The sequence below is a fragment of the Malus sylvestris genome, chromosome 11 (assembly GCF_916048215.2).
Source record: "Malus sylvestris chromosome 11, drMalSylv7.2, whole genome shotgun sequence".
NCBI lineage: Eukaryota > Viridiplantae > Streptophyta > Magnoliopsida > Rosales > Rosaceae > Malus > Malus sylvestris.
The window spans coordinates 37295958-37311648 of NC_062270.1; the positions used below are offsets into that span (position 1 = coordinate 37295958).

At 36.2% G+C, this 15691-nt stretch overlaps 1 protein-coding gene and 1 long non-coding RNA gene across 2 annotated transcripts; both read right to left on the bottom strand.

Moving 5' to 3' along the window:
- Positions 1-916: 916 nt before the first annotated feature.
- Positions 917-10789, bottom strand: LOC126590033 (protein SRG1-like). The gene is made up of 4 exons (XM_050255509.1): positions 10327-10789; positions 9529-9776; positions 2534-2858; positions 917-1642 (listed from the first exon to the last, which is right to left on the bottom strand). The coding sequence occupies exons 1-4, from the start codon at positions 10609-10611 to the stop codon at positions 1382-1384; spliced, it is 1119 nt and encodes a 372-aa protein (XP_050111466.1). The 5' UTR covers positions 10612-10789; the 3' UTR covers positions 917-1381.
- A 603-nt stretch (positions 10790-11392) lies between these two features.
- LOC126590048 (uncharacterized) lies at positions 11393-12419 on the bottom strand. Its single transcript, XR_007612037.1, has 2 exons — positions 12246-12419; positions 11393-12146 (listed from the first exon to the last, which is right to left on the bottom strand). It is a non-coding gene; the product is annotated as an uncharacterized LOC126590048 (long non-coding RNA).
- Between the last annotated feature and the right edge of the window lie 3272 nt (positions 12420-15691).

Genomic DNA, 15691 nt, shown 5'->3' on the forward strand with positions numbered 1-15691 from the left:
ATAATTAAATATACAAGAGCATCTTCAATTATGCTCTTCATTTTTTTTAGTTAAATTGTAGCTAAAAAGACTAGAAAGTTATTTTAGGAGCTCCTTAAAAAAATTCTATACCAATCATACTCTTTAATTTATGAGAGATTATCTAGTGTACCTAGAACACGGGCAGAACATCACATGTTATTATACAATTGGTGGAAAGTTTTTTTTTTCAAATGTCCCTCCAATTATATAATGATATGTGGTGTTCTGTCTCATGTTTCGGGCACATTGAAAAATCTCTTCATATACACTACAATTTTTGCCATAAAAAATTATATTGTCCTACACCAAGATACATGCAATATATATATATATATTCCTGATTTGTAGTGTAATTTTCTCATTTATGAAGTTAATAAAAATAAATAAATAAATAACTGTTAATGAATCTTAAGTCAAAGGGCTAGGTAATTTACTTACCTGGGAGAAACCCCACTCTTTGCAAGCCAATGGAGTGTGGCTAGTTCAGCTTCAGAATTGGTTGGTTCTTGTGGGAAAGCAATTTCTGCATGTCAATGGATGGTATTTGATGAGATGATGATCTCATGCACTTGTTGGTTTCTAAGTGGGATTGTGATTATCGGCTTCTTTTTGAATTCTTGAACACTAGGCACAGGAGGAGAGCCACCGTAAAAGCCCTTCCCTGCGGATACCTTTGTTTCAACTTTCTTCCATAGCTTTGCCTAATGCATATGGTGTAAGCAAGGGATGTTTTGGATGTACTCTCTCTCTCTCTCTCTCTCTCTCTCTCTCTCTCTCTCTCAATCATGTTCATGTTCGGTTATATATATATCTTTCTCTAATCAAGCTAGTTCCTTTTTGAATTTAGTGTGGAACCTCCACTATTTTTATATATTAGAGCAGGTTATTCCACATGTAAAGTATAACGGTCACACATGCTTTACATTACTTCATTTGTGTTGTTCGTGCATTTAACTTAAAAATTCGCAACACGTAAAAAAATATGTTAAGAATGAATCTTACTATGAGGCTTCTTTGTCTACCCCAAAATTCTTGTACAGGTCCATTTCATCATCCTCGTCATTTGGCCAGCACGTCTCCTGTTCAGCCACCGCCCACCCCGTCTCCCTTCCGCAGTTCTATGAGTCACGAGATTCGCGACAACTCCATTCTATAAGATGGTACATCACTTGTCTTGTCTCTTGTTCATCCTCGTCATTTGTCTTGTTGAATGTTGTATATATGCATCACTTGCCATATAAGATGATACATCAATGTGATACAAAAATGTACGATAACAACTAGAGATGGCGTCCACACTTATTAATTTGGGCATATTAAGTTTACAACATACACCTTTATTCTCTTCAGAGATCTCTCTCTACTGCTTAACATTATACTTAATCTTCATTTCGTCAAGAAAAGACTTTCCATTAAGCTTACGTTCAAAAAACGCTTTGAAATATTCTTCAATTGCCACCCTTGTGTATGCTGCAGGTGTTTGCTCAGTGATCAAGCTGGAGGCCGGGCCAATCTCAGCACCAAATCTGGGGGAGTAAAATGTGGCGACTGAGAGCCTTTCTTTTTCAGAGTTCACAGTTGCACGATGCTCAATGCTACGATACGTCCCATTTGTTATAATCTGCCATGCATACATGCACATACTTAAACACTAAAAATGAAAAGTAATAGCTGCAATAGGTATAAATTATTAAGGATCAAGCTTTTTTGTTTTATTAAATAATTGTTCAACATGTCTCTCACAAAATAGAAGACGCACTCACGCACTCATAAATTATTAAAGATTAAGCTATGAGAAAGATTTACATGTTAATAAATATGACATGAATAACACTAGTCTTTATCCTCACCAGAGTGAATATTGGTACAGGGTAATGTTTTACATGTTAATAAATATGACATGAATAACACTAGTCTTTATCCTCACCAGAGTGAATATTGGTACAGGGTAATGTTGAGTAAATATTTTTTTTTACCAGATATTTTTATCCTCACCAGAGTGAATATTGGTACCGGGTAATGTTGGAGTAAAATTTTTATTTTTTTCCACATATTTTTATAAGTCACGGTGTAAAATTAAATTAGAACATGAACCATGGAGAGTAGTTTAACATCTTATAAACCCTTACAAAGTTTTCACCGATGTGAAACTTTTTTACCTTCACATCCTCACACGCCCCCTCACGTGTGACAAATTTTCAAGCCAAACACGTGGACAACACTAACTGGGTGACGTGGAGCACGTGTGGCTGTTGGGCTTCGCACATGGGCCAACTTGCTCTAGTACCATGAAAAAAAATTAGGGTTTCACCATAAAACCAATTAGTAATATAGAGAGTAGCCTAATATCTTTCAAGTACATATAGGGTAACTTCTTTTTCAGATGTAGGATTCATTATCAACATTCATCAGATCATCAATTATATGAAATTTGACAGTCAGATAACATTTTCATCTATGTATCTAACAAGATAATATTCAAAATGTTAAAATTACCAGTGTATATCATTACCTCTAGAATGTCTCCAATATTCACAATAAAGGCATCTGGTAGTGGCTTCACAGGAACCCAAATCCCATCCTTCTTTACTTGGAGGCCATCCATTTCGTTGATTTGTAGGAGGACGGTGAGGCCTATAGCATCAGAGTGAGGGGTCAGACCGATGACTGTCTCCGGCTGAGGACACGGAGGGTAATAGTTCATCCTCATCGCTTGCAATCCATCTTCGAATAAGTTGGTCACTTCCTTGGCTTCCGTCTGCAAAGCTTTTTCCATGTGTGATATTATAGTCATGGCTAGGTTTTTCAGTTCCAATGAGTAAGTTTCTAAAGTCTCTCTGCATTGTAAAAATATAGGTAAATTATTTTCACATATATCTTATAATAATAAAATGTGTCCAATATATGATTTGGATATAGTGGCATGAGTTGAAATATTTTTGGGTTTTAGTTAGATATTTAAAGTTAGGTGGGTTTTTGTCTAGAAAATAGAAGTTGTAAGGATCTATTTCTAAGGAATTCCAAAATAAATTAGTTTTTAGTCTTTTAAATTGTAAAAATAGAAAATTGGATTAATGTCAATGATTTTTTTAGAGGGTTGATATTCTAACTCAGACTTTTATCTTCTCACCCACTTTAAGATTTCACGACATAATATTTGTTAGCATTGACCACAATATAACATAATTTATGTACTTTATAAAATAAAGGAGTAATTAGGTTTTCATCCTTATTTTTACTACTCTATTGATTAAAACCTTATTACTTTTCAATTTTTGATCAAGGTCCTTTGTATTAATAATATCATTAATTATTTCAATAATAAAATATTTTTTATTTCTAAATATATTCATTTAATATTAAAAATGTTACAATTAGTATATTTATATTTATGGCTAAATTTTTTATCATATATTTTTATTTTTAGTTTGTACCCATTTTTAATTTGCAAACCTTTTTTAATTTGTACCAATTTTCCTTTCAATTTTAATTTGTACCCATATATTAATTTCTTTTTGTGCCCATATTTTTTTAAAGTTTTATTTGTATTGTACCCATATTTTTTTATTTATTTGTACCCATTTTTATTTTTGCTAAATGTACCCATTTTGAAGAATGTACCCATGTTTTGATACAATAACTTTTTGGTTATTTTTTATGAATGTACCCATGTTTACACACACACACACAATAGTATATTTATATTTTAATATTTTTAATCCCATCAATTATGTTTTTTATTTAAAATCTCATTACTATAAACAACTATAAATTTTAAATTTTAATTTAAAAAATATAGTAACGTACATAGAAATAAATTATCAATTAATTTTAGGGACTTGGATCAAAAATTGAAAACCAAAAAAGTTTCAGTCAAAGATTATTCATAATTAGGGACCGCATCCAAAGTCTCCCTAAAATAAAATAAAATCCCTAAGATGAAAAATATAAAACAATCAGAATCGCAACCCAGCGTTGGTGGTAAGGCGCTATAGCATTGATCCTCGTGATTTTGAGTTGGAAGGCTGGTAAGGAACAATCAGAATGCCTTGCCTCGTCTGCATGTCCTCACTCACAGCGGCGTCAATGCCGGCTCATCAGGGGTTGCCAACCGCTATGTCCGCGACGTCATGATTAGTTCGAGGCTTGCAATGGGTTGTCAATGACCATGTCCACGAACACGCCGATTGACCTATGCTTGTTTTCTTTATCTAGTGTCTGGGTTCTACTCTCGCTCTTTCGTGATGCTGTGCCATCTCGATTTGAGTTCTGCGACGAGAAAGTAGTGTCCATAGGAGGGTTAGAAGGGCGAAGGTGGGGCGGTTTTGGAGCGGTGGTGTTCCTGCAGCGGTTGGGATTCGAGTGGTGGCCTGGGTGGTGTTGAGGTTGTGCGGGTAGGTTTTTACCGTTTGGGGGGATGTTGGTCTATCGGAGATTGTCAGCAATTGTTAGTGTTTAAGTGTTTTAGCTGAAATAAAGCAATGTCTTTTACTTGTTTTTTAATTAGAGCCATTGGATTACATTCCAACAATGAATGCTCTAGATTGAATGACAGTTAGTAATATAGAGTGACAAATGTAGCTATCTCATAGGATAGATGAAATGAATGGCTGTGATGTATTCTTTCTTGTGTGAGAGAGAGATAAAACAGTGCACTACATTTGTTGAAAATGGTTGGACACATTCTGATCAGATCTGAATGATGAAATGAAGTTGAATCATCTTCTCTGTGAATTCTCTTTCTGAAAGTTACATTTCTTCTAAATCCTATAATAATCACTCTTCTCTGTAATCTAACATGGCCTCAGAGCCGGGTTGCATCCTCTGCAACTGGGCGTGAATCTGTGAAGCTCACAGTGAAGAGCTCGAACTGACCGTTGAGTTCTCACTGAAGAAAACGCGGAGAAGAAAGTGTAGTGATCTTAGATCTCGTCTCACATGGCTGGATCGAGTGGAGCTGATCTTCGTGCACCGGTTTTCAATGGTGAAAACTTTGATTTCTGGCAGATTCGGATGAAGACAATATTCCGATCGCACGAGCTATGGGATATCGTCGAAAATGGTGTCGAAACTTCGACGAAGAAGGATGAAGAACTTACTGTAGCTGAAAGCAAGTTATTGAAGGAGAATATAGTCAGAGATGCAAAGGCACTTGGAATCATTCAAGGCGCGGTTTCGGATCAGATCTTTCCGAGAATCGCAATCCAAGAGACTGCAAATGCTGCTTGGAATGTGCTGAAACAAGAATTTGTGGGAGATAAACAGGTACGGGCTGTGAAACTCCAAGGCTTACGCCGGGATTTTGAATATACTAGAATGGGTGAAAATGAAGCTTTCTCTGCATATCTAGTTAGGTTATTTGATTTGATTAGTCAAATGAGAAGCTATGGTGAGGAGATAAGTAATCAGAGAATCGTTCAAAAGTTGCTAATAAGTTTACCTAGGTCCTATGATAGTATTGCTTCTGTGATTGAAAATACTAAGGATCTAGATATTGTTGATGTTCAAGATGTGGTAGCTATTCTCAAAGGTTATGAGCAAAGAATTGATCGGCATGATGAATCTCATACTGAGAAAGCATTTGTTAGTCTCAGTATTGCTCCAAAACAGAATAAGTACAATGGGAATCAAGGGTTCAAACCACAGAAGAATTGGAAGTCTAAATGGAAGAAAGGAGAACATAGACCTGCAAATCAAACTGGAAAAGTTGCAGGTACTTCTGAAGGAGCTAAGAATCCCTGTATTCATTGTGATAAATTGCATTTTGGTGAATGTTGGTTCAAAGATAAACCAAGGTGTCATAGTTGTCATAAGTTGGGGCATATTGCAAGAGATTGCCGAGTCAAGAAGGAGAAGACTAATCAACATGTGAATTTTGTTAATCAAGTCAATGATACTCCTACCATGTTCTATGTCTGCAATAATGTTAATGTGAAGAAAAATGAAGATATATGGTATGTAGACAGTGGTTGTAGTAACCATATGACTGGAAGGGAGGAGTTACTGATTGACATTGATAGAAATATGACTGCTAAGGTAGAGATGGGTACAGGACAGCTCATCGAAGTCACAGGGAAAGGAAGTTTAGTAGTTGATACCAAAATGGGAAGGAGATATATCAAAGAAGTGATGTTAATTCCAAGGTTAAAAGAAAATTTGCTCAGTGTAGGGCAAATGATGGAACACGGTTACTTTCTTGTGTTTGGAGGTACAACTGCAGAGATATATGATGATAGTTCAATGTCTAATCTGATAGCTAGAATACCAATGAAGGGAAATAGAAGTTTTCCTTTGAGACTTATACCTGAGATGCAGGTTGCTCTAAAGACTTGTGTGTTTCAGTCTTCTAAAATCTGGCATAGGAGGTTAGGACATTTGAATTTGAGCAGTTTGAAACAACTCAAAGAGCATGATATGGTGTTGGGTTTGCCGGATCTTGAAATGACAAATGAGATATGTGAAGGGTGTGCTCTTGGGAAGCATTGCAGAGATGCATTTCCAAAGGAAGCATCATGGAGGGCCACACAACCTCTTGAACTCATTCACTCTGACATTTGTGGACCCATGCAGATTTCTACAAAGGCTGGAAATAAGTATTTTCTCACCTTCATAGATGACTGCACTCGGATGTGTTGGGTTTACTTCTTAAGGAACAAGTCAGAGGTGTTTAGTGTATTCAAGAAATTCAAGCTCACAGTTGAATTGCAAAGTGGATATAAATTGAAGAAGTTGAGAAGTGACAGAGGATGAGAATATGTATCTGTTGAATTCAGGGAATTTTGTGAAGAAATGGGCATGGAAAGACAGTTTACAGTGGGATACACACCTCAGCAGAATGGAGTAGCTGAGAGGAAGAATAGAACCATAGTTGAGATGTCAAAGTGTATGATGATTGAAAAGGGTGTCCCATTTGAATTCTGGGCAGAAGCTGTTAATACATCAGTGTATATTTTGAACAGATGTCCTACCAAGTCTCTTGATAAGAAGACTCCTTTCGAGGCATATAGTGGAAGAAAACCAGGGATCAAACACTTAAAGATTTTTGGTTCTGTGTGTTATGCATACATTCCAAGACAGGTTAGACAGAAATTGGATGAAACAAGTACTAAATGCATATTTTTGGGATATGGCACATGTGAGAAAGGGTATAGACTCTATGATCCTATCTCAAAGAAAATAATTGTGTCAAGAGATGTAATAGTCAATGAAAATGCTTGCTGGGATTGGGAGTCATAATCTGAGAAAATCATCAGTGTATCCATACCTGGAAAGAAATTGTGTGAACAAAATGTGGAAGAAAATTCAAGTGATAAGAGTGATGAAAATGATGAATTCTTAGCATCTTCATCTGAAGCAAATGAGTCAATTGAAAATGATTCAAGACTGGTGCAAATGCAGAGTAACACAGGTCCTCAAGACTATGATCACACACCTTTGAAGTTCAAGAGTTTGACAGAAGTGTATGCAAAATGCAATCTGTGCATAGTTGAGCCTGAGAACTTTGAGGAAGCATCACAAGATGAGTCATGGCAGAAGGCCATGCAAGCAGAAATTGGCATGATAGAGAAAAATTGTACTTGGGAACTTGTTGATAGACCACTTGATAAACCAATTGTTGGTGTCAAATGGATCTACAAAACAAAATTGAACCTAGATGGATCTATACAGAAGAATAAGGCAAGGTTAGTGGCTAAGGGATACTCTCAAAAGCCTGGGGTCGATTTTAATGAGACATTTGCTCCTGTGGCAAGACTTGATACTATTAGGACTTTAATTGGACTTGCTGCACAGAAAGGATGGAAGTTGTTCCAACTTGATGTAAAGTCAGCATTTCTGAATGGAGTTCTAAATGAGGAAGTATATGTAGATCAACCACTTGGTTTTGTGATTGAAGGCAAGGAGAATAAAGTTTACAAGCTCAAGAAAGCCTTGTATGGATTGAAACAGGCACCACGGGCCTGGTACAAGGAAATTGACTCTCACTTCTGCAGTACTGGTTTTCATAGAAGTCCAAGTGAAGCAACTCTCTACATCAAAGTCACTGAGGCAGGAATTCTCATTGTTTCTTTATATGTTGATGATATTATATATACAGGGAGTTCCAGTGCATTAATGAATGAGTTTAAGGCAGAAATGATGGGAAAATATGAAATGTCTGATTTGGGACAATTACATCATTTTTTGGGACTTGGTGTTATACAAACAGAAGGTAGTATATTTCTGCATCAAAAGAAATATGCAAGAACCTTGCTGGAGAAATTTGGATTGAAGGAGTGCAAATCTGTTGCAACTCCACTTGCAACAAATGAAAGATTAATCAAAGAAGATGGAAGTGAATTGGCTGATGAAAGTCTCTATAGGCAGATTGTAGGTAGTCTGTTATACTTAACAGCTACAAGACCTGATATCATGTTTGCTGCAAGTCTACTTGCTCGATTCATGCATAATCCAACCAGGAAACATATGGGAACTGCAAAGAGAGTGCTAAGGTATATCCAAGGTACATTGGACTATGGAATTGCATATGAGAAGGGTAAAGATGTTGTGCTTATTGGATACTGTGATAGTGATTGGGCAGGAAGTGAAGATGACATGAAGAGCACCTCCGGATATGCTTTTAGTTTTGGTTCTGGAGCATTTTCTTGGGCCTCAATCAAACAAAGCAGTGTAGCATTGTCCACTGCAGAGGCAGAGTATGTTAGTGCTGCAGAAGCAACTGCTCAAGCCATCTGGTTAAGATTTGTCTTATCAGATTTTGGAGAGGAACAAGTGGAACCAACTCAGATTCTCTGTGATAACACTTCAGCCATTGCAATCTCTAAGAATCCCGTGGCACATCATAAAACAAGACACATAAACAGAAGGTTTCATTTCATCCGAGATGCTCTGCAAAATGGTGAAGTTGATCTGATTTACTGCAAAACTGAAGAACAAGTTGCTGATATCTTTACAAAAGCATTGGCAAGGGATAGATTTGAGTATTTGAGGAAGGCTTTGGGAGTGATTTCAGCTAAACACTTAGAAGGGAGTGTTAGTGTTTAAGTGTTTTAGTTGAAATAAAGCAATGTCTTTTACTTGTTTTTTAATTAGAGCCATTGGATTACATTCCAACAATGAATGCTCTAGATTGAATGACAGTTAGTAATATAGAGTGACAAATGTAGCTATCTCATAGGATAGATGAAATGAATGGCTGTGATGTATTCTTTCTTGTGTGAGAGAGAGATAAAACAGTGCACTACATTTGTTGAAAATGGTTGGACACATTCTGATCAGATCTGAATGATGAAATGAAGTTGAATCATCTTCTCTGTGAATTCTCTTTCTGAAAGTTACATTTCTTCTAAATCCTATAATAATCACTCTTCTCTGTAATCTAACAGCAATAAGGTCAGTTTTCTATTTTTCTTTTTTTATCAAATAACATTACTCTTCGATATATTCGTGCATTCACATTCATAAGGCACAAAATCACAGATAAACACATGTTTAAGATAACAAGAGTACCTGAAAGGAGAAGGGAGCTTTGGGAATAGGTGAGGCCTCCTCAATTGGACAGGAAGGGTGTTCAAGAAGAAAATGTCAGCCCAGTCGAGTTTTTGGTCTTCAGAAACTACAAAGGCTTGTCCAAAACCTTCCACGTCTCCTGGCTGTTGCCAAAACTTTTTCTTCTCTTCCGTGGGTAGGTTGAAGAAGTCTTGAATTTCTGTCCTTATTTTCCCCACCAAGGAAGAGCTCACACCATGGTTTACCAACTGTAAAAACATATAGAGTGAATAATATGGCCAAAAACCTACGAATTAGCAAATTCTAAAAATTCTGTATGCAGGCAAGGTGAAAAAGGTTGGGTTAGGACTAGAAAGTAGAGCCAAGTTCACCAAGAAAAGGAACAAAAAACTAAATATACTTTGATGGTGTGAGTCAATTTCAAAGATTATTTGTGATAAAACCCATAAATCTTGTAGGACATATATATGTGGCACATCAGTATACAACATGATTTTTGACATAATTGTGACAAAGGACCACATTGATTTGCAACACCTATTTACAAAGACTACATTTATCGATTTTCAAGTTTAGTGATCATCTTGATGCTGGGGGTCAATTTCTTCGTAGACGACTTTTGATAAAAACCTTATATTTAATTACATGATTACATATATATGTACTAATCTTCACATCACCAACGAAGACTAGATGATATACTGGACTAAATGATCATCGAGAAGTTCTCGTGGCCAAAAAACAATCAGAACAATCTGATGAAAGATGTAAGTGGAAAAAGCTAGGTAATCTAATTACCTGGAAGAAACCCCATTCTTTGCAAGCAAAATGGAGCCTGGCTAGTTCAGAATCAGAAATGGTTGATTCTTGGGAAAGCAATTTCTGCACGTCAATGGATGGTATTTGATGAGCATGATAATCAGAATTGATGGTCATCTCATGCTCTTGGTTACCATCTTGATGATGATGCTGTATGTATCTTGGTGGGATTGTGGTTACTGGCTTTTTTACTAATTCTTGAACACTAGGCACAAGAAGAGAACTACCGTACATGCTCTTCCCGGCAGATGCCTTTTCTTCCATGGCTTTTCCGTAATGGGTGTTTTAGACAGGCTCTGGTAATGGTATATATACTAATTGTGTAGAATATTTGTGTGTGTGTGTGTGTGTGTGTGTGGGTGTGTGTGTGTGTGTGTGTGTGTGTGTGTAATGTTCCTCTCTCTAGTTCTTGCCGACGATGCTACAACGGCTGATGATCAAAGTAAGCTTGGTTACGTATAGAGATTTTGTCCTTCGTGTCTCGACCTGGACCAGTCACCAACCCACGTTTATCTGATTAGAATTATCTCTTTTTTTCCAGAAAGAATAATTAAAAAGGAATATGTCTATTTTTTCCCGTTTAATATTATTCTTAATCAACAAGATATCAATTAGGATCGAATCACGTGAACAATAAATTACAATATCTCCAATAATAATGAATGTCTTTAATGAACTCTTAGCTAAATTTTAGAGAGCACTAGACCTTTAGTACCTGTGCATTGCCGCGGGAATATCAAGTGGTTTCGGCCCTTATAATTAAAAAGGAATATGTCTATTTTTTCCTGTTTAATATTATTATTAATCAACAAGATATCAATTAGGATCGACTCACATGAACAATAAATTACAATATCTCCAATAATAATGAATGTCTTTAATGAACTCTTAGCTAAATTTTAGAGAGCACTAGAGCTTTAGTACTTGCGCGTTGCCGCGGGAATATCAAATGAATTATAAGTTGTATAATAGTGTTAGAATAAGAGATTAAATGAGTTGTAAGCACAATCGTAGTTATGTAAAAAAAAAAACTATTTACATAAAATATGAAAAGTATTCACATAAAATATATATTAGTTGTTGACAACTCTATATACACCTATAGAGTTGTTCAAAATATAACAGCTTGTACAAGCATGAGTTTTTTAAATTTACCTGCTTTAGCTTGCAAAACGCCGATTTGGACTATTTCCATTTTGTTAGAAAGTTGCTCAACCAAAATCTAAATTTCATCAATTTATGAAAACATGAATATACAGATTAAATTGCATATAAAGAATGTACAAATAGTGTTCACCCAAAAAGAGAATGTACAAATAGAAAAATATCAATTAGCAAAAGAAATCTTAACATAAATACAACAATAAGAAATCTCAGATAGAAAAAAATATATCTACCAACTACCATACAAAAATATAATGTGTCATACAAAACTTAAAGCTTTTACTCGCATACTTTTCCTTATGAGCTGCAAAACTCATAATATCTTCCTGATGCAATCTTACTTAATCTCAAATTTGTTAATTACTTCAAAAAGATCTGTTTAATATCTAGTCCACAAAGTTATATGATTGACTTTAAATACATATCCGTTGTGTTTATTCAATCCCTTTTGATTTAAGGAAAACTAATAAAGAGCTTGAAAACTTTGAGTTTTAACGATAAGGACAAAATAAAGAGTAAAATAAATAGTATCAAGATTGATTTTTTAATATAAAAATGTGATTTTGAGATATCCATCGAAATGAATTCACACAAAATCAAACTCAACAAAAAACGAATTCCAATGATTCCAGCTCCTACCAAATTTCAGATTTTTCAACAGATGACGTCAAAGGCAGAATCCGCGTTTAGCTGGCAAAGCCTCGACAACACTACAACTCACTGTAAAACCAAACCTGCCAAATTTCAGATTTTTCAACAGATGACGTCAAAGGCAGAATCCGCTTTTAGCCGGCAAAGCCAACAGAAAGGGTGATGATGATTGGATGAAAGAAGTATGAAAAACTAAAATACATACAAGTTTGAATTCTGAGTCCCAAATTGAAAACATAAAGGAGGAGTGTAAGGGTGGTTTACCCAGGTTGGGAGCAGTGAGTCTCGTAAGAGAAGTTGATGAACAGTGGCAGTAGCCACTGCACAGTAAAAGGCCTTCTCATGTGTATCCTAAGCAGAACGGAGTGAGTGGTGGTGGTTCTGTGGTGATGTTTCGCCGGAAAATGGAGGCATTGGTGCGCCTGTGTGTCCTTGATTATATATCAGAATTCATAAACAAAGTCAGAGGAAAATTGATGATTATTGAGCCAATATTGAATAATGGGTATAAGATTGAAACTTTTGGATGCTCAGCCTTGTTTCCAGATGAAAATAAGCATCCCAAAAAACAAAAACAAATCATCTTAAACATAAACGTTTGTATTATCCACCTCAAATCGACAGGAGAACTCATATTGGAATTTCTATATACCTTCCAATTTTTCCTGTAACTTTTACCATCTCAGAATTCCTGAATAGGACATGGATTCTACAACATTAGATAAAACTATCTATACTACACATATGCAGATCAATTAAGATAAAATCAAGGTATGAAATAAATCAATTTAGGGTTGGAAAATCACCTTCAAATTTCAGTGGAGAGAGAGTGAGCGAGAGTTTTAGAGCTGTACCTGTAGTGAGTGAGTGAGTGAGTGGGCGAGTGATGCTGAGACTGTGAAGAACACGGAGATGGGATCGAAGAAGATCAAGGATCTGCATCAATGGTGCTGAGATCCCCACTCTTCCCTTTCATTCTCTCTCTGTCGCTCTGTCTCCCTCTCCCTCTCTCCCTCTCCCTCTCCTATCTCTATCTATATCTCCTTCAGCATGGCCTCCCAACTGCGAAACCCTCAGCGAGCGATCCTTACTCCTCCCTCTCCCACTCTCTCTTGACATCAAATACAGTGGCATTTCTTGGTGTACCTGAATATCTTTAATGTTCGATGAAACATAATAAAATATATGACATCAGCATAATTAGTATAATTAGTTGAATTTATATTTATTATGACAAATAACTTATATTTTATTATAAAATATCCAAATATCCAAATATATTATGTAGATGAACATCATATATAATGTTCCAAATCTTAATTGGTGCACTCATCAAATGCACCAATGTAACATAATAAATCTATAAGTTCAAAAATGGTTAAAGCAACGAAATATACCTATCACCCTGGTGGCTGTAAGCTACAACACCTGAGTTCCACCATGTAACCTTGTGTATAGCTGTGTAACTCGTGGTACCAAAAGGGCTGCGAATGTTTAGAGATCTGATCAGAGAACCAAAACCAAAATCACCTAATCACCCAAGTTTCTGAAAATTCCAATGAAACTAAATCCTTTAGCAATACAGACAAATCCGAGGACCAAATACCATTAAATTGCCCGTTAAATATGCAAAGGCACACAAATTAAATGAGAAATGTAAAACATTTTGAATAAAAGAAATAGAAGAACGATCACAATAAGAGCTCCAAGAGGACATTTTAGAGACGAAATGACCTCAAAGGTTCAGAACACGCAGGTCAAATACCTTTAGTAAAATTCAATGATTTACCAATCTCACTACCAAAAAGGAACAGACAACACCAATCTAAGAAATAGGAACTTCTGGATTGAATCCAAAATCACATGGTCAATGAATTTAATAAGCTTAGAGATTAGGTTGCTGAAAGATAATTGAAATTATAAAGAAACGAAAAATGGGGTAAAATTATACACATGGAAAGACAGTGAACCCCAAACCCTTATTTTCAAACTCAATATATTAGCCGTTTTTATCATGCAAACACATGAAAAACCAAAGTTGCTGATAATGTTTACAACGACAAACACATCACAACTTGTTGTTCTCACACGAAACACATGCTAAAGTCAATACATTTGGTTGTTTTTATTAAAGAACCAGGCTCAACTTAAGACATAACGATTGCACATTCCACCATAACAACCGCAAATAAATATACCTCAAAAGCCAAAGGGCCAAGTGCTCTGTCCAACGATCCAAGTACCTGAAAATCGCAAACACAGCAAAGCCATTAACACTAACTCACAGAACAGCAACGAAAATAACAGCTTAGAAACAACAATGAAAATCTATTTGCGCCAATCAAACACTGTTGGAACATGGATCATAGCAAAGGCACAACAATTAAACGATTAAAAACCACTAACTCAACCATTTTCTCGTGCAAACAAAATTGTCATCTGCATCCACTTTAAAACCATGCTTGTTCAACGATAGAATCATACCAAACAGAAAGACTCAATCCATTGTTAACATCACCAACCATTATTCCCCACCAAAAAAAACACAGCTCCATACATTTGTCAGGAAATGATCACAGTCGCTGCGAACCACAGATTACGCAACCGTAACACAACCAGATGAAACCTCAATCAAATTTTTTCTGATAACAAAATTATGGCTCGCCCTCAATTTAAAACCGCATGTACAAACCTCTGCTCTAATTTGTACATCACACACAACATACACATTTTAAAACAAAAAAGCACAATCATAAAACAACCAACAGAGTGATAGCACCATCATCTGTGAACGGAAAAAAATCAGACGCATCATGTATTTTAGAGGAATAGATAACTGAGTATTTAATTCACACGGTCACCACCAGAACAAAACCCAAATTCCAGGCAGCCTTACCTATTGCTTTGCTCATCCTACCCCTCCCTCTCTCCTCCAATTTTTCCTTCCAGGAATAGATAACTAAGGAATAGACAACCGGCAACATCTTCAGTTTGAATTAACCTAGTGTTGTAGAATCAGGCGATGAAAGAGCACCTTTAGTTTGGAGTAATAGCCTTGCTTTGAGTTCGGTTGGTTGTCTATCCAAGTCTCTGTCAGTAAGGAGTCTTCGGTCTTCTTATCGAAAAAGGTCCCTCATTAGACTTCTCGGCAAAGTAAGGTGTTTACTAAATTATTCAGTGTTCAGCATATTGAAAGTCGAACCTTATTTGAACTTTGAAGTTACTAGCAGCCTTGTCTTCAGACTCTAGAACCTAGAGGCCGAGATGAGTCCCTTCCTCAGCCGTGATCACTCAGATACAAAAGTCAGCAGCGCATTCGACACCACAACCACGTTCATTTTACTCGTCGACCAAGCTCGGCCTGCGCGTCATGTAGGCTAAGTAGCTTTTAGGGTCAACAATATGTAATCAAGTAATTGCACGACAATACTTAATTGAGTTGTGATGCTGCCACAGTGATGTCCCATTTGTAAGTAAGTTCTTCACGGAGATTAAAAGCTTTGGCTATAAAAGTGAGCTACAACATAAA

Coding starts and splice junctions, on each gene's coding strand:
- LOC126590033 (XM_050255509.1), bottom strand. CDS start 10,611: ATGGAAGAAAAGGCATCTGCCGGGAAGAGCATGTACGGTAGTTCTCTT. Junction 9,777..10,326: donor AAGAATGGGGTTTCTTCCAG/GTAATTAGATTA, acceptor ATGTTTTTACAG/TTGGTAAACCATGGTGTGAG. Junction 1,643..2,533: donor ATATTGGAGACATTCTAGAG/GTAATGATATAC, acceptor TATGCATGGCAG/ATTATAACAAATGGGACGTA.